General features: G+C 34.4%; 1 protein-coding gene across 3 annotated transcripts in view; it reads right to left on the minus strand.

Annotated features, from left to right (window-relative positions):
• The window catches only part of AP-1sigma (AP-1 complex subunit sigma-2), a 55,793-nt gene that overhangs the window by 28,794 nt on the left and 6,704 nt on the right, over positions 1-20,295 (minus strand). The window contains exons 1-3 of one of the 3 annotated variants that reach the window (XM_089104539.1): positions 10,077-10,206; positions 6,438-6,616; positions 4,000-4,108 (exon numbers count right to left, since the gene is read on the minus strand). In XM_089104539.1, the coding sequence (XP_088960665.1) occupies positions 4,000-4,108; positions 6,438-6,616; positions 10,077-10,088 (300 nt within the window). In that variant the 5' untranslated portion in view covers positions 10,089-10,206. Of the gene's footprint in view, positions 1-3,999; positions 4,109-6,437; positions 6,617-10,076; positions 10,216-20,295 lie in introns of those variants that run through there. The other 2 variants (XM_089104540.1, XM_089104541.1) reach the window with 2 other exon arrangements.

The following is a 20,295-nucleotide window of genomic DNA, read 5'->3' on the forward strand; positions in this document are numbered from 1 at the left end:
GAACAGCGTAGTGATAGATGCAGTATACAGACCATTTGCATTTGCTTTTATTTATATAGAAAATAATTAACAATATTTTTGATTAGTTTCAAGGGGTTACAACATTATTTTGATTTTCATCCAAAACATTCGTTTAGATGCTCAAACCACGTTCAATAGAGCACAACAATTACGCTTATTCAACAATTTATTGCAATTGGCTCTGTTGAACCGCGGATAAATTATATGTAAACTAAGTGCCGAGACTTATTTTAAAATTTTTAGGACGTTTCTTTCAGAATATAAATTATCTTCTATGTTAGTATGCATTAGTAGGCAGTTTCCCAAGGTTTGGTAACAACTATTCATTAGAACTTGTCAATTTTCAAGTAACAGTCCCTGTCAAGTAACAACTATTCATTAGAACAATTATTCATTAACAACTATTGGTAACAACTATTCACTAGAACCTGTCAATTTTCAAGTAACAGTCCCTGTCAAGTAACAACTATTCATTAGAACAATTATTCATTAACAACTATTGGTAACAACTATTCACTAGAACCTGTCAATTTTCAAGTAACAGTTCCTGTCAAGTAACAACTATTCATTAGAACAATTATTCATTAACAACTATTGGTAACAACCATTCACTAGAACCTGTCAATTTTCAAGTAACAGTCCCTGTCAAGTAACAACTATTGATTAGAACAATTATTCATTAACAACTATTGGTAACAACTATTCACTAGAACCTGTCAATTTTCAAGTAACAGTCCCTGTCAAGTAACAACTATTCATTAGAACAATTATTCATTAACAACTATTGGTAACAACTATTTACTAGAACCTGTCAATTTTCAAGTAACAGTCCCTGCTGCAACAGGAAGTGAAACCTACCTATGTTAGTGCGCATCAGTAGGCAACAAGGTAAACAATCAATTTCCAAATGATTTTTTTATATTATAAAGAAAGTATTTGAGCTATGTAAATAAAATTTTCAGAAGGTGGCAGCCTAACTTGAAATAGTAACCTAAAATACGAATTTCTTTTTACATTTTTCCAAGAAATTGGTGAATTTCAGCTCTTTTGCAGTTTTGCCTCATTGTAACATGACAGGTGTTCTTAATCTCCTGTTATAATGAAACCCATTTTACTCTAGCCAGTAGCATGGTTCCCAGACTGATACTTGTTCTGTTATTGCAACGCTTTTCACACTTTTGGGCAAAATTTTCCAACTTTATGCCAAAACGGCACTTCCTATGAAACTTTTGGATCTTTTCCAACATATGCACCTTAAAATACGTATATAACTGGCTATCTTTGATAACCAGCGCCACTATGGTAACCTATGGTAATATTAGTTCCATTATGGTAACATATGGGAAAATTTGCCATTTTACGCCAAAATGGCACTTCCTATGAAATTTTTGGAGTTGTTTCAACATAAGCACCTTAAAACATGTACATAACCGGTTGCCAATGGTAGCCAGTGTCACCATGGCAACCTAGGTTAAATTTTACCATTATATTCCAAAATGGTACTTCCTATGGAACTTTTGGACCTTTGTCAACATAAGCACTTGAAAATATGTACTTATCTGGTTAGTTATGACATATACGACATATTGACTTTTATGCCCCCCTCCCCTATGCTGACCCTTGCTATATATGGGACTTTACCCCTTGAACAAACACGTTCCTTCCCTCCAATTACTTTGCTCACTACAGTCAGCTGCATGAGACTTTGGCTTTTGCCAAAGAAAGCCTTTAGACCCTCAAATATACTAACGATTCCGGCTAGATAATTTTAGTTGCATCTTAGCAGCTCCTTAATATCTACTATGGTATTGTATTATGTTTTAGAGGTAATTACTTGGCAAGAAAAAAAAAACTGTCATCCTAATCCAGCAATTGAGATAAATGTGCACTTGAACGAGGTTTTGACCTTAATCATCTATCCAACTACCTAGGGCCAAACAGTATAACCGAACCATCAACCAAATAGAAATGTCCAAATCCATGCAAAGTTGTCATCAATAAATGTAAGTTGTTGTAAATTTACAAACAAAAGCACCTTAAACCTAGCAAAATATTTCCAAGTAGAACCTTCCATTAGGGCTCATCAGAAGAAATACCACCTGCCTTAACGGGTTTCGAGGCTTTACTTTATTTACTCAACACAGTGGAGCCTCTACCATAAGATCTATATGGTATCCCTATGTTAGGTAAAACTTGTGAAATACATTCATACTAGTAAAGCTATTAAAAATTACATACAAAGTGAGTTTCATTCTTTCCTTAATAAAATCTCAGAGGTCACTGAACAAAGACCATTCCGGAAAAAATGAAGACTGGTCCAGATGTGAGCTACAAAAAAAGTCTTTTATTGGTATCCAGAACCAATTACAGATTTAAAGTTTTTCAAGCTTGATTGAAAACAGTCTAAAAATTCAAAATTCCAAAAAAGAAAAGCGAAAGAGAAATTATATTAAAATATCATTCAGTATTTCTTTATAGTTTTTTGTAAATTTACCTAATATAGTAGTGGACTTATTAGGGGGTAAACTATATTTATAACTTGGAATAATTATTTAGAACATTACTTATTTTTCCCCTTAAAACTGCATAGTTTGATATCACAAGCATTTTTACTGATTCTGTATTATCACCTTATTTCAGTGAATGTAGTCATTATTAAAACAGTGCTGCTTTTGAAGAGAAAATTTTTGCCCAAAATTTTAATAGTTTGTTTTATATTTGATTTTCCATAAGTCTAAGGGATGTATAAATAAATGTGGCATTAAGTAGAATATTGCTTTTAAGTAGATTAGATAGTGCCCTAAGTAGATTAGATGATTAGATAGTAGATTAGTAGATGGGTATTAAGTAGATAGTGCCCAAATTGCCTTTAGTGAACCTTTAAAACTAAACCAGATTTATAACTTTCAGGCAGGTTTCACTTACTGTTACAGCACCCCTCTATTTCTATGGTTAAAAGCATCCCAAATGTGACCCACTTTTAGTTTTCAAATGCACCAAAATACGCTTTTTCAGCAAAAAAAATTTGGCAACTCTGCCCAGTAGTGTTTCCACTTTCTGTGAATGCAGATCTACTATGTCATAGCAGAATTAAACAGGGTCTTTGTTTCTTAATTTAGTGCATATAAAATCAAGACCCTTAAATAGTTGAATGTAACTAGGAATACTATGCATAGTTTTTGCAAATTTGGAAGGGTTAATGGTCTATTGATTATTTATATAGATTTGAATGTATAAGGGCTACACCAGTTTTTTTAAGACTTTCATGGCAACATAGTTAAAATCCGTATAATTTTCTTTAGTAGCTTGGAACATCAGCCATGCCAAGCAAGGTGTTGGTCACCACTCCAAGTCGGAAGTGATGTACCATGCTTTAAATTAAAGATTTTAACATTTTTTTTTTCAATAGTTCTTTTTAAGTATGTATACAAAATCCTTTTAAATAGTTTTTTCTTTGGCCGATAGAAGATCTGCCGAAACTCCCTGAGGCTAGCAACTTCAGGAGTATTGTACCATGTTTTATTTAAATAATTTAAAAAATTTACTATTTGTTAGATAATTGCAGATATCAGCCAAGGGAGGGGGGTGGGTGATTTAAGTGGCTAAAAGAGGGGGTGATGTGAAGAAAGACTGACACTGTCCCCAGACATAAAAAAAAACCTAGGTATGCCTCTGTCTACAATCACTACTTTCAAACCTTTCTAATACAACAACTCCTAATACAGCTGTTCCAACCAAGACTATTCCTACCATAACTACACATACTACTATAATTTTACTATTTTTTTAATTAACTATTATTAATAATAAAAATTATAAGCCAACATCAACGCTAATAATAAATACCAAAACTATGTCAAATAAACACAAACATAATTAAATTAAAAACCAAATTGTTTTCCGCTGAAGACTCGGCAACTTTATTTTGCAACATTGTGAAATATTACTGATTATTCAAAAGGAAAAAACTTTACTTACACTGCCAAAGTATTTGTCCAACAGCTCAACATAGCGATGTATAATCTCTAATGTAATCAGCTCATTTTCAGACTGTTCAATACCACAGCAAAAATAGAGACTTGCATATCTAAAACAATAGAATCCTAGAGTCAAAAATCAAAGCAGCTTTCATAAACACATAAAAAATGGACTAAATAGCACTATTCTTTGCAATCACATAGGACATTTCATTTTTACTTGTTATTGAAACTTGTAAAAAAGGGAACAAACGAATTGCTGAATCTATTCCTGCAGCCCACAACTGAATTTAGTTTATCAGTTTAAAAGGGGACAAAAGAATTGCTGAATCTATTCCTGCAGCCCACAACTGAATTCAGTTCATCAGTTTAAAAGGGAACAAAATAATTGCTGAATCTATTTCTGCAGCCCACAACTGAATTCAGTTCATCAGTTTAAAAGAGAACAAAAAATTGCTGAATCTATTCCTGCAGCCCACAACTGAATTCAGTTTATCAGTTTAAAAGAGAACAAAAGAATTGTTGAATCTATTCCTGCAGCCCACAACTGAATTCAGTTCATCAGTTTAAAAGGGAACAAAAGAATTGCTGAGTCTATTCCTGCAGCCCACAACTGAATTCAGCTTATCAGTTTAAAAGGGAACAAAAGAATTGCTGAATCTATTCATGCAGCCCACAACTGAATTCAGTTCATCAGTTTAAAAGGGAACAAAAGAATTGCTGAGTCTAATCCTGCAGCACACAACTGAATTCAGTTCATCTCTTGTGCGAGTGTTCGCATTGGCTGGTATAAGAGGCCGCACTAATGTGCGATGGTGAGACATTGAAAGAAACAAATGGCCGAAGCAGATCATCAACTGAAATCAGCGCTCATGGAGACTTAGTAAATTTAGTGATTTCAAAGGCATGTTGTATTCAACACCTGTACCGAGTCGTAATCACCAAGTTCTATTCAAAAACATTTTAATAAATATCCAAACAATGAATAGAACTTTGACGTAAATATTTTAGAAGGCTGCTAAACCCAATATCTTGTTATCAAAAATAACTTTTTCAGTCCCTTTTCTGTGGGGAAACAATGCTATGCATAGGTACACGGAGCCTGAAATACAACTCTTATGAGGCTGCCCTTAGTGCCTTACGACTACCAACATTGCGTGATAGGCGCTTGCAGTTGATATGTAATTTCGAGCAATTTCTTCTCTCGTCCCAGAAACACCATTTATTGCTTCCCCTACCTGTACCTATTACCACCAACACCAGCCATAAGAACCAACTGGTGCCGCCAAAGTGTTAAGCAACCCGTCGTGGCAATGTGTTTGTGCCTTTTTTTGTCAGTTATTTTAATGGCGAGTGACCAGTTTTATTCAATGTACTAAACAGCGCCATTTAGTCACGGCTTCGGCCACGGCTACGATAGTTGTTCATAAAATAAATGAGTCTATGAGTCTATAATAATTCTATGAGTCTATAATGAGGGACAGGGGGATCTTGTAGGACTGTTTGATGAGGAAGGGCTCTGAAGTGTTTCGATTTTTTACAACTAAATATGGGCATGTCTTCCCAAGCTATATAGCAGAAATACATTTGAGTTAAAATCAAAATGGAAGTAAAAAATGGTGGCTAATGTGAGCCGAAGTTTTATATAGCAATATTAGACCATAACATTGGCCATCCTAAAGCAGAAAAAAAAATTAATAAAAAAAAAAAAAAAAAAGGAAAATCTGGTCTGATTTAACCCAAGAAAATGCTCTAAGAATACTAAGAAAGGGAATCTTTAAAACAGGCCTATATCTAGGTCTAGGCAGTATCCTAAGCCTTTAAACTAGGGCCAAGGATAGGTACTATGAGAAAAGGGATGAGATACAATTGCAATGGCGGTGATTATTATATTTGGAAAGACCGTTAAATAGTTAAATTAACAGTGTATTTAGTGAGAAAATTAATTCCCTTTCAAATATATTACAGAAATAGCAATCCTGTTAAATAGCCTAAATTAAATCAAGAATTTAAGAAATATATAATACATTATTTGGGTTGTGTTCATTTTGAAAATTCCATGCAAAACGACTGCAAGAAGGGTCCATTAAGGACCCTTCTTGTGCCATTAAGGGTCATAATTTTTCCCTTGAGGTTTAAGAATGATAGGAAGTGTGAACACATAAAAAAAATAATTGCAAAAAAAAACTTGGAAATAACATTCTAATTCCTAAAACTTCTAAAATTTAACCCTAAAACACTCTGAAATATACAAAAAAGGTATACCCATAGTCCTCTATGTATGGTTTTTAACAGAGACCTAATCATTCCTAATTATTGATGTTGAACATTCTTTGATACAACATAAAAAGTTAATCTCCAAGTGGCTAAACTTAAAATTATCATTAATCAAACATATTTTTTTCCTATATGCCTATGTATATTTCAACAGCCTATTACCTTTTATAAACAATTTTCAAATCTTTCCATTCCAGAAAACTGCACATTTTTGGTTTTCTTGCAAGTATGGTGTTAACCAATTCTCTTGTTATCTTTTTCTTCACCTTATCAGGATGAGCAACATACCACTTTTGCAACCTCAATTTTCCTTGGCGACTAAATAACAACATAAACTGCATCTGCAAAAATATATTAATTAATGAATACCCCTACTATCAACAACACTGAAATGCCACAGGGTCTACAGCAAATACAGCAGTCCATGTTCCTCGTCCATCTTACCCTCTTCTAAACTAAAACCATAATTTTTGGCAACCCTTCATCTATAGAATTTAACCTACCCATCCCAAACTTTCTTTCGTGAATGAAAAATAAGGCACTTGTCTGCTAAAAAATACACACCAAAGTTAGGTTAATCCTATTGAAATATCCCACATATGATGATAATATAATACTTTAGAAACAAAATTATGGAAACTACGACAAAGAAATATGGAAAGAAGGCCGCACAGAGCGCATGTTATGACAAAATAATTGTCATAACATCGACAAAAAAATTCGTCATAACATCGACAAAAAAATTCGTCAGAACTACTAACAGTCATAACATCTAAAATTTTAAAACTTTAGTTTTTTTGGGTTTAGGGAGGAAAAGGTATCTAGGCTAGGCTACGTATTTAATATAGGCTATGCTTTACCCATCCCAAACTATGATGAAATTTATGGAAACTACGTTTCTAAATTATATTTAGAAACAAAATTATGGAAACCACGACAAAGAATTATGGAAAGCAGGCCACACAGAACGCACTATATTAAATAACTAGCATAGCCCCTTACCACCTCTATATATTAAACATTTAATTAAAATATAGCCACATCAGACAAGTACCAAAATAATAATGAAACAATACTGGGAGAAGATTTTCAGCTTGTAGGCAAATATTTGAAGGAAGAAACGAATATTTTGGCAAAGTATCAGTGCAAAACCATGTATAGCCCCAGATAATGCAAACTCAGTAAAAAAAAGGCCTTAAAGAAAACAAGGAAAAACATTTTTTAACAGGAAAAAAATTAATTCAGGGGAACCATCTTTGCGGAATCAGGAGAACCATCTTTGCTGAATTCCGTCAATCTTTGCTGACGGAAAATAAAACACAAAAGAATCCCATTTAGGTATTTAGTTGTAAATACTTTTCTGTATTAACTCCTGATTCAGCTAAGCTTGTATTCTGTTTTGAAATAATTGACCTAATTGAATTTTTGTTTTTAATTCATTATGGCATAAAGAAGTTAAAACCAGAAGCAAAATTATTGCTTGATTTTCATGAGTTTTGGTCAGTTTTAGTAAGAAATTATGTAAAGCTACCACAAGAATTGACAATAGGTTTAGTACCCATTTTTTTAATGACTGTATCTCCAAATGACTGTCAAATGACTTTTTTTAATGACTCCAAATGACTTTTTGACTGTCCAAATGACTGTCAAATGACTTTTTTTAATGACCCCAAAAGACTTTTTGACTGTCCAAATGACTGTCAAATGACTTTTTTTTAATGACTCCAAATGACTTTTTGACTGTCCAAATGACTGTCAAATGACTTTTTTTTTAATCACTCCAAATGACTTTTTGACTGTCCAAATGACTGTCGAATGAATTTTTTTAATGACTCCAAATGACTTTTTGACTGTCCAAATGACTGTCAAATGACGTTTTTTTAATGACTCCAAATGTCTTTTTGACTGTCCAAATGACTTTTTGACTGTCCAAATGACTGTCAAATGATTTTTTTTTTAATGACCCCAAATGACTTTTTGACTGTCCAAATGACTGTCAAATGACCTTTTTTTAATGACTCCAAATGACTTTTTGACTGTCCAAATGACTGTCAAATGACTTTTTTTTAAATGACTCCAAATGACTTTTTGACTGTCCAAATGACTGTCAAATGACTTTTTCTTAATGACTCCAATGACTCCAAATGACTTTTTTTTAATGACTGTCAAAACCAAAAATTGAAGTTTGATAGATTTTTTTTTTCTGATGGAAATGAACATAAAGTAAAACCATTGTCAAAACATGTTCTTCTCACAAAATATAGTTATATTTATTTATTTCAGAAAATCAATTAAGATCACGTGACTTTTTTATTATAACAATAAGACAAATTGGTGGCAACTTATTTTCGAAAAACTAGAGAATGGTTATAATTTTAAATCCCTTTGTACAAGTTTTCAGTAGTTATTAGTTCCAGAAATTAAATTTTCAGGTGTTTTTACAGGTTGCCAGTCAGCAGTTCACAGACAGCATCTACTGTGAGCCAGCTAAAATTAGATGGCAAAATACTGCTTATTTAAAACAGTACTTTCATTTTAACATCCATGGTCAGACACTATTCTCTTTCAGTACAAATCGCAAACTAAATGAAAACCGGTTCTACTTAGCTTCTATATACATAGGCGCTATAACAGATAAGTACTGTCTTTTTGTAACCTTTTCCCCCGTGCAAAATTGACCAGTCACAGTGAAAGTCCAAAATGGGTACCTCAAAATTTCAATCAGATGTCACCTCCCTCAATTCACATTGCACATAAATAAAGAATAAGAAATACTACCATTTAAGCTTTGTGGAAAACTAAGCTCCTGGTAGCTCTTGAAAAAAAAAATATATATTAAGCTCTTAACTTGGATGAGACTATAACCCTGCTGGAGTGTAAGATTTAAGTGAGACACAAGTTTTGTCAATAGGGATAGATAGAAGCATTTATTATGCGTATGTATGTGTATATAATATGTGTAGGTGTGAACAGGTATATATGTATTATTTGAAGTTTATATGGTAGTAGGTAGAAGCAAGGCCGTGCCCAGAGGGGGGGGGGAGGCTAGGGGGGTTTTATATCTAAATATACTACACTAGAGCCAAGTCTAAAATAAAGCACTATGAATTAATATTAAGGTGTGTTAGATGGTCTAACGTAAACTGCTACACTGATAGCGATTCTTTCCAGTATTTGTCTCTCATTAGTAGAAACATTTAGCAGAACTGGGACCAGTTCTAGAGAACCAGTTCATTAGTAGAACTGGGAGGAGCGTTTGCAGCCATATTGGCTTCAGCTATCTTTGTAGTGCAGTGAGTAAAACAGCATATTTCCAAAACTCTAGCTCATGAGCTTTACAACAGTTTATACTTCATGAATTTTAATTCATTTCAATTATTTTTATTTGACTTTAGGTGTCAAAACCACAGTTTTACCTCCTTTTAGCTTGTAAAGAACCTTAGAGGAGTAGGGCACGAGAATGAAAACAACTTTTACAACACATACTTGAGCTGTAAATCCATTTATGCAGGTTTCAGTCAATATCAAAGGATGAAGGGGTAGACAAGGTTACTTAAAAACACTACCCTGAGCCCTAATTTATGCAGTAAATCAATTTCTATAACCGTCATTCAACTAGCTCTGCAGCTTACCAAGATATCATGCCCCTAGACTAGATTTTTACCTTATTTGTTTGTAAGCTTTTATGTTTCTATGCATCAACAGAAATTTGTTGATAATAATTTTAGAACTGGGATGACAAAGACAACAAGGATGAAGTATCTTCCATTTTTTCATTTTAAATAACAACTATCAATCTACCTCAAAATTCATACTGAATCACACTCTTTAACAACTAAACTTTTGAGAGAAGTCCAATTTTGTATTCTTTGGAGGGATTTCGCAACACAAACAAAACTGGTGACCAATCTTCCCAAGAAGTGATTTTGGACCAAAAAAAAACTGAAAAATAAAACTTTAAAAAAAAGTGAACAGTAAAACTTTAAAAAAACTGAAAAGTAACTAAAATGAAATCACTGATACAAATAATAATTTGCCATAATAAATAACAAGACTTGCAGCAATGAGCACAGGAAACTTACATCGAGACACGAGTTCCATAGGAATCTTTAGTTTTGTAAGTTTAATACAGATGTTAAAAGTGGAATAGCCAAGACCTGGGGTGTTTTTTTACAATTGAAAAAAAAAAGTTTGGAAGAGTAGGAAAATAAGTCTACAAACATGATTAGAATATTGGAAGCCACATTAATGACAGTGGTCAAATATGGTTCTGAAACTTGGGTGAACTGAGATATGGAAATGGATTTATTAAATGTTTTCCAAAAGAATTTATATGGATTGTTTTGGGTACCCAAGTGACTGACTGTATTTCAAACAGTAAGTTGTACGAAAGAAGTGGTTCTATCATTTCTTGGGCTATAATGAAAAAAAGGTTGAGATGGCTAGGACACAATCTACAGATGAAAGATGAGAGATTGTCAAAGATCGTCAGTTGCAGGTCAACCATCCAGGGCCAAACAAAGCAGGTTGTCCCTAAATTGGGTGGGAGGAGGTCATAAGGAAGGATTTGAGGGAAACTGGATTTTCTTGGGAGGGTGTAAAGAGGGAGACTTTATTTACATTTTGATGTAAAAAATTTTATATTCTTATATTTGTGCATAGCTGTGGCGGCCTAAGGCAGTTTGTTGCAGCAGAAAGTTGATAGTAGTAGTAGCAATTCAATTTAAAAACTACTAGATTTATTGACAGTGCAGTATCTAGAAAAATCCTAACAAGCTTAAACTTAGTCTATGAAAATAATCATCATAGGCAGTGCTGTAACACTGTCTAATTAAAGAACAATCTTGGCACAATGTAATATTTTTTTCAGACCAGGGCACTTTGTACAGAAGGAATTGACATAGGAACTTTGAAAGGGGCTCATTCGACTGGAAATTGAAAGCTCTGGTGCCCTTTTTAATAGTTGAAAGTGATCAGAAGGCAGTCCCCCTCCCCCTTCATGCTCATCATTTACCCACACACATCCAATCGAAATTTTGAGATAGCCATTTTGTTCAGCATAGCTGAAAGGTTCAGTAATTATGTTTTTGAGGATGGCAACCCCCCCCCTGAGCCCTCAGGGCAAGGGTTATAAGTTATACTAGTTGCCCATGTAAAGTTTTTATGGAAGGGGTGATAACATAAATTTCAGAGGGGGTTCATTTGATTGGAAATCAGAAGTACTAGTGCCCTTTCAAGAGTCAAAAGTGAATTGAGGGCAGATAGCCCCCCCCCTACCATGTCCTTTTTCCCCAAATGCATTCAATAGAAATTTTTAGATAGTCAGTTAATTCAAAATAGAGTTAGGTTTATTCCCAATAACATGTGCTATTACTGTTAATACCACTGCTAGTGATACTATTACTGTAGTACTAGTACTACTACTGCAACTACTATTAAAGCTATGAATAAGGTTGTCAAAAGGGCATATCTGCACTATCTTAAGAATAGTTTTGTGAGTGAAAATAAAACTTACAGGGCTTGTTGCGAGGGATGTTGAACTAACCAAAAGACAATATTTGCATCATAATGCTACTGCTTCTACTCCTACTATTACTACTACTGCTACTATTATAACTACAGCTACTACTGCTACTAAAGCTAAGGCTACTACTATTAATCCTACTACTACTATGGCTACTGCTATTTCTACCATTGATACTACTACAGCTACTAAAGCTAAGGGTATTAAGGCAAAATTTTGGGCAATATTGAAACTGTATTGAACTAAATCGAAACAAACAATGCCCACATAGAATGTCAAAAGGAAGTATCAGCAATGCTTCATCAGGATTTGCTGATAGTCTTAAGTTGAAACTCTCATCATGTGTTGACGAGGATGTTGAAGAAAACCAAAAGTGCTATATGTATACTGTTACTAATGCTTCTACTGCTACTACACAAGCTAAGGGTATTAAGGTGAAGCTTTGAAGAAATATTTAGGTGGATGTTGAACTAAATCAAAACAAACTATGATCATGTGGATTTTAAAAGGGCGAGAAAGCAATATCTCAAGAATGTCTCACATTATTAAGTTAGACCTTTCAGGGTAAGTTGTCGTGGATTTCGAACTAGCCAGAAGACACTATGTGCATACTTCTAATCCTACTTTTACAGTCACTGTAACTACTGACACTAAGAGTATTAAGGTGAGACTTTTAGGGAATGTTCAGAGGGAGTTTCAATTAAACAAAAAACTACATGCATACAGGTGTTCAAAAGGGCACATAAGCAATATTATAGGCAATGTTTATACATTCCAAGACTGTTCAAGACTCATATAGTTTTCAGTAAAGCGCCAATAACGCAGTAAGTTTTAGGCTTTTGCAGTGAGAGAAGGAGGCGACACCCAAACTCTTGTTTGTAGTTATTTGTGTTCAATTCAATCTTGATATGTGTATTCAATTTAAGTTTCACTCGTTTTAAGATTTATTTATTCATTTACTATAATATCTATTGTATGTTTGTTTGCATTGATGGTTTATTTAATTTCTGTTCGTTTTAGGTTTCATTTATACTTAATAGAATTTTTTTTTCGTTTTAAGCTTGATTTTCATTTTCAATCTATTTATTTATTTATATTATTACTTGTTGTATGTTTCTTGCTATGATTGTTTATTTAATTTCTGTTCGTTTTGGGTTTCATTTATTCTTTAATAGTAATTTCTGGTCGTTTTTAGTTTGAATTTTAAAAGTTATTTGTATCTGATGAGCTTAAGTTTAAAATGTCCTTTTATTTTCTTTGAAAAACTTGTTTTTTGGAAAGTTTTTTTTATTAATTTTTGTTCGTTTTTGATTGCAAAAAGTACAAGTTTTTATGGCTTGGGGGGGGGGGGCTTACTGTCCGATTATTCTTGAGTTTTAAAAACAGAGCTAGAACTTTCAATCTAAATCGAATGAGCCTTTTCCAAAGTCTATGCAGTTACCTCTTTGATAAATGAAACTCAGAGAGGATAGAAATTAACAAAATGAAAAATAAAATCCAAAAAAAATTAAAAAACGAGGATTGTGTCAGCCAGTGGCGAACCATGAAGAAGAAGAAATAAGCAAATATTTCGACAAGGACCTCCGCCGAGTCGTCCTCAGTGCTAAACAAAAAAGAAAGAAAAGAAAAAGAAAACAACGAAAATCAAACCTTTTGAAGTTTACTTATCAACGACAGAACAGAATAAGGTTTTTCTTTGACAAAGACCTTATATGTGAACAATGGACAGCTTGCATAAATTAGTGGGAGGTTTTGTCAACCCCCAAGGGATAATTATTTTAATTACTTCACCTTTTGACTATGTTTGACATAATGGCCATCTAAAATTTTCAAAAAAAAACGGTATCTCAAAGTTCTTATCAGATGGGTTTGGTAAAAAAAGGGTGTGGATGAAGGGGAAGTTAGGTGCCCTCCAATCTCTTTTGTACTCTTAAAAAGTGAACTAGAACTTTCAATTTTCAATCAAATGAGCCCTCTCTAAAACTTATAAGAGCACCATTTAAGTCAGAGCTCTATTATACCCCAAGAAATAGCTTACAATACCTGCCTCCTGACCCTGGGGGGTTGTGTTGACACTGGACTTTTTGTTATATGATCTGTGGACTATTTTTTACAAAATAGTTATCTCAAAATTATATGCCCTCAGAACATAATCTATAACCTTGGCCTTAAAAATTGTGGGGGAGTATCCTGCTCAAAGATATAATTTCCAGAATTTTCAACTGCGTTGTACAAAATGCCTATCTCAAAATTTTGATCGGATCTGTTGGGGGAAAAGTTGGACGTGGAGGGGGTGTTAGTTGCTTTCCAATTACTTTCGACTGTTAAAAAGGGCATTAGCCATTTAAATTTCCAATCGAATGAGCCCTTTTTGAAGTTTCTATGACAACACTTTCTATAAAAAACCTTATATGCCCCCAGGGCATAAATTACAACCCTTGCCCTGAGGGCTGTGGGGGGGGTCATCCTCAAAGACCTAATTTCCAGAATTTTCAACAATATTGAACCAAATGGCTATCTCAAAATTTTGACTGGATCTGTTTGGGGAAAAGGTGGGCATAAGAGGGGGGTTAGTTGCCCTGCAATCACTTTCAAATATTAAAAAGGGCACTAGCCCTTGGAATTTCAAACCGAATGAGCCCTTTTTAAAGTTTTTATGACAAAGCTTTATATAAAAACCTTATATGCTCCCAGGGCATAACTTACAACCCTTGCCCTGAGGGCTGTGGGGGGAGTGTCCTCCTCAAAAACATAATTTCTATCTGGAAATCAACTATGTAGAACTAAATGGCAATCTCAAAATTTTGATTGGATGTGTTTGGGGAAATGGTGGGCATGGAAGGTGTTTTAGTTCCCTTCCAATCACTTTTGACCCTTAAAAAGGGCCCTAGAACTCTTGATTTTCAATCAAATGAGCCCCCTTTGAAGTTTATACAACGACCCCTTCCATATGAAGTGCCTTGGTTGACACTGGTGTTTTTTAATCTAAACTTTGAACTATTTCTAACAAAATGTCTATCTAAAAATTTTTTATCTGATGCATTTGGGGTAAAAGGGGTGGGGGGAGGAGGCTAGCTCCCCTCCGATCGCTTTTAACTTAAAAATAAAAAGTGAACTAGAAATTTCAATTTTCAATCAAATGAACCCTCTTTGAAGTTTATACAAGCATATTTTCCATAAAAACCTTGTATAACCCCAGAGCAAAACTTACAATGCCTTTTCCTGGGCCCTGGGGGGTTGTGTCAACATCAAATTTTATCTAATGGAATGGCTACTTCAAATTTTCTATCAGATATATTTGGGGAAATAGGGCTGGGGGGGGGGGCTAGTTGCCCTCCAATCACTTTTTGCTCTTAAAAGTGAATTAAAACTTTCAATTTCCTATCAAATGAGCCCTCTATGAAGTTTATACAAGCATCCCATCCATTACAACCATATATGCCCACAGGGCATAACTTACAATGCCTACCCCTGGCTCTAGGGGGGCTGTGTTGACACAGGAGTTTTCGTTATCTGAACTTTGAACTAGTTTCAACAAGATTTCTAACTCAAAATTTTAATCTGATGCATTTCGGGCACGGAGGGGGGGGGCTAGTTGCCCTCTGATCTGTTTTGACTGTTAAAAAGTGAACAAGAGCTTTCAATTTCCAATCAAATGAACCTTCTCTAAAGGTTATATGAGCATTCCTTCCATAAAAACCATTTATGGCCCCAGAGCATTACTTACAATTCCTGCCTCCAGGCCCTGGGGGGTTGCATTGACACAGGAGTTTTTCTTATCTGACCTTTGAATTATTTGTAAATGAAATGGCTATTTTTAAAATTCTATCAGATAGTCTTGGGGAAAAAAGGGTGTGTGGGGGGGCTAGTTGCCCTCGGATATCTTTTGACTCTTAAAAAGTGAACTAGAACTTTCAATTTCCAATCAAATGAGCTATCTCTGAAGTTTATACAAGCATCCCTTTCATTAGAACCATATACGCCCCCAGGATAACACTTACAACGCTTACCCCCAGTCCCTGGGATGTTGTGTTGACACCGGGGTTTTTGTTATCTAATTTTTGAACAATTCTTAAAAAACTGGCTGTCTCAAAATTTGTAGCGGATGGGGTTGGGGAAAAAAGGCGTGGGGGTGCTAGTTGCCCTTAAAGCTCTTGACTCTTAAAAAGTGAACTAGAACTTTCAATTTCCAATCAAATGAGCCCTCTATGAAGTTTATACAAGCATCCCTTTCATAAGAACCATACATGCCTTTAGGGCATAACTTAGAACACCTTTCCCCCTGGGGGTTGTATTGACACTGGAGTTTTTCTAATCAGACCTTTGAACTATTTTTTTAAGAAAATGTCTATCTAAAAATCTTCATCAGATTTAGAAAAAGAAGGCGGGGGGGGGGGGGCGAGTTGCCCTCAATCTCTTTTGACTATTAAAAAGTAAACTCGAACTTTCAATTTCCAATCAAATGATTCCTCTCTGAAGTTTGTATGAGCATCCCTTTCACAAGAACCATATATGCCCCAGGGCATACCTTACAACGTCTGCCCGTGGGCCCTGGGGGGTTGTGTTGACACCTGAGTTTTTGTTATCTGACTTTTGAACAATTTTTAACACAATGGCTATCTCAAAATTTTATTGGAAGCATTCAGGAAAAATGGGCATGGGGGTGAGGGATAGTTCCCCTCCACTCCCTTTTGACTCTCAAGAGCTGAACTAAAACTTTCGATTTTCATTCAAATGAGCCGTATCTGAAGTTTTTGCGAGCATGCCTTCCGTAAGAACTATATATTCCCCCAGGACATACCTTACAAAGCTTGCCCTCGGGCCCTGGGGGGCTGTGTTGACCCCAGAGCTTTTGTTATATGGTCTTTGAACTATTTTAAAAAGAATGGCTATCTCAAAGTTATTATCAGATGGGTTTGAGAAAAAAAGGGGATGGGGGGGGGCTAGGTGGCCTGCAATCTCTTTTAACTCTTAAAAATTGAACTAGAACTTTCAATTTCCAGTCAAATGAGCCCTCTTTGAAGTTTATATGAGCATCCCTTCCATAAGAACCACATGTATGCCCCTAGGGCATAACTTACAACACCTGCCCCCAGGCCCTGGGGGTTGTGTCAAGAGTTGGCATCCTCAAAGACCTAATTTCCATAATTTTCAAATACATAGAACAAAATGGCTATCTCAAAATTTTTATTGGATATGTTTGGGGAAAAGGTGGGCATGAAAGGGGGGTTAGTTGCCCTCTAATCACTTTTGACTATTAAAAAGGGCACTAGCCCTTTGAATTTCCAATCGAATAAGCCCATGTTGAAGTTTCTATGACAAAGCTTTCTATAAAAAGCTTATATGCCCCCAGGGCATAACTTACAACCCTTTCCCCAAGGTCTGTGGGGGGAGTATCCACCTCAATAACATAATTTCTATCTGGAAATGAACTACATAGAACAAAATGGTTATCTCAAAATTTTGATTGGATGTGTTTGGGGAAATGGTGGGCATGGAAGGGGTGTTAATTGCCTTCCAACCACTTTTGACCCTTAAAAAGGGCACTAGAACTCTCGATTTCCAATAGAATGAGCCCCCTTTGAAGTTTATATAACAACCCCTTCCCTATGAAGTGCCTCTGGGAAAAAAATAAATAAACAACAAATAAATAAATAAATAATAAAACATTGGAGCCATATGGCCTTTACTATAGGCAATGCTATAGTGTTGCCTCTGATTTCTGTTTGTTTTGGGTTTCATTTATTCATTGATGGTGATTTGTAATAATATTACACTTGGTAGATAATTTGATTTTATTTCTGCTCATTTTTGATTCAATACAGTTCATTACTTTTCTTTGAAAAACTTATTTTGTGGAATCAGCCATCCTCTTTGGTCCATAATTCCAAACACTTCCAATCAAAATTTTTAGACAGAAATTTTGTTCAGCATAGTTGAATGGTCCAGTAACTACATCTCTAGGGGTGTTGGGTATGAAAACCCCGCACAATTATTCAATTTGCCTATCATGCTTTAGAACTAAATTAAAATGCAGTGTGTATGCTGGTTGCCAATAGGACACCTCAACAATATCCTAAGAATGGCTGAGGGTATCAAGTTTAAACTTTCAGGGCTACTTTTCTTACTGCTTCTGCTCTTACAGTTTAACTAAATCAAAACAGTGTAAGTGTATCCTGGTTGTCAAAAAGTATAAATATAATTTTTTGGAAATGCTGTTAAGTTTTATTTTTCAGGTTAACTAGAGGAGGTATAAAACTAAATTAAACAATACTATTTGTGTCGGGATTTTCAAAAAGGATGTATCTTATTAAAAACTGTTGAAAAAGTTTCTCCAACATACGAATAGCAAGCCATACTAGAGATTCTTACAGAAAAATGAAAAAAGATATAAATTATTACTTTTTTTCCTATGAAAAAGACCATGTCAATAAAAAACAAACGTAAATTAATTTAAAAAACTTTTTCCATAAAAAAGCTTTTCAAAGAAAAGTATACCCAAAGCAAATAGAAATTACAATAAATAACCATGTCAATAACAAGAAAAGCAGAAGTGAACAAGAGTAGGGGCCACAACCCCCATGCCTTCTCAAAGCCAGAACATAATTTGAATTTCATTGAAAAAAACTACAAATGAATATATAGTCAACTTAATATACATATGCTAATATTTATTCCTAAAAGTCTTAATCATTTTTAATTTATTAGAGTTAAAAAAGTGAAAACATTTTTGTCAGTAAAGTATAAATTATGTTCTGGCTTTGAGAAGCCATTGGGGCTGTGAGACCTACTCATGTTAATTTCTGCTTGTTTTTAGTTTGAATTGGGTTTCATTTATTTATTGGTGGTGATTTGTGGTAATTTTACACTTGGTAGATGATTTGATTTTATTTCTGCTCATTTTTGGTTTAATAAAGTTCTTTACTTTTCTTTGAAAAACTTACTTTGTGGAAAAATTTTTTAAATTAATTTTAATTAAAAGCTCTAGCCTTCTTTGGATCTCAGCTAGTTCAAAACATATGTCAAAAAAATATACTCCTAACTAGATTAAAGCTCATCTATGGAAATTATGAGTTTGATTAAAATGTCTAAACTTTATTAGATTCCATCAGAAAATCTTCTGAAATAAAACTGATTATTTCCTTTCTTAACTTCCAGGCCTATGAAGCAGTCAGGGCTACTAGGGTAGTCTACAGCAGCATACAGGTGCTGTGGCTGGGGAACCCATTTTGATCAAATTTTTCATTTTGATTTGGTTTATTTGCTTATATTTGAGTTGGGGGGGGGGGGCACTTTAATTATTTTTTCCCTGGGGACCACCAACACCAGGAACAGTTCTATTTAGGAATGATAGTTCCATAGTTAGCTATTGGGAAGATAACCTCATCCTGGGTAATAAAAGGCAAGACATTCTTACCTTCTTCTATTGTAACTAGCTTTGGAAGCCCTATTAAGATTCTTATTTAAACTAAATGAAGAGGAATAAATTCTCCCATAAAATAATATTTCCAGGCTAGGTTGTGTTGCCAGAGTAGCCAATAAACAAATACTGGGAGAGTAACAAAAGATACAAGAAAATATGAAGCAAAAAAACAGAAGCATTCCAAACCAAACATTCATTTTTTAGTCCAGCTACATGACTTATCTGGAAATAGTGCTAATGCCTTAAATCACATTGTCCAGCAAAATAAGGAAAAAATCCTGTAGAGTATCTAGAGTAGAGAATCCTGTGAAAAATGCCTTCTGACCATTTGAATGGCCTTTGGCTGTGCTTTACCAAATGATCTGTATGAATTAAAAAAAAATATTCTTAAATCTATAATACCCATGAATGTAAGTTATTTGTACAACAAAATGTTAATTGTTCTTCTGGGCCTGCAATACTACTCTCTTTGTGTTTCTTGGATATCATTTCCTAGTTTTGAAGAGATGGGGAGAATTTGTTTTAATATTCCCTAGAAAAGGTTGATCACTTGTTTTTGGAATATATTGTTCTGAATACACTAAGCCCTGAGCAGTTTTGGCTGTTAGCCTGTCATAAACTTTTCTTTTTAGATTGCTCAGTTCTGGAAACAATGCTGGGAGAGTAACCAAAGATGCCAAAAAATATTCATTTTGACTCAAAAGGAATTAAATCAGACAAAAGGATTCTACAAAAAAAAACTATTTCAAATTGAATATATTGATTTGTTTCCAAAGGTATGTCTAACTAACTTTGTTTTGTAGTTTAGCTGCTTGACTGAAGTTATATGGAAATAGTCCTAATGCCTCCTTACCATTTGAACAGCCTTTGGCTGCGCTTTACCAAATGATCTATACAACATCAAAACCTAATTTTTGAATTTAAAACACCCATAAATAAAAGTTAGTTAAAAGACAAGATTTGAATTGCTAAAAACTATGTTTTTGTTTCCAACCTAACTAATTTTGTTTTGTAGTATAGCTGCTTGACTGAAGTTTTATAGAAATAGTGCTAACAGTTCCTAACCATTTTAA

This window comes from Artemia sp. Qi Xiang Cuo, chromosome 18 (genome assembly GCF_049724085.1).
Source record: "Artemia sp. Qi Xiang Cuo chromosome 18, ASM4972408v1, whole genome shotgun sequence".
In the NCBI taxonomy this organism is placed as follows: Eukaryota; Metazoa; Arthropoda; class Branchiopoda; order Anostraca; family Artemiidae; genus Artemia; species Artemia sp. Qi Xiang Cuo.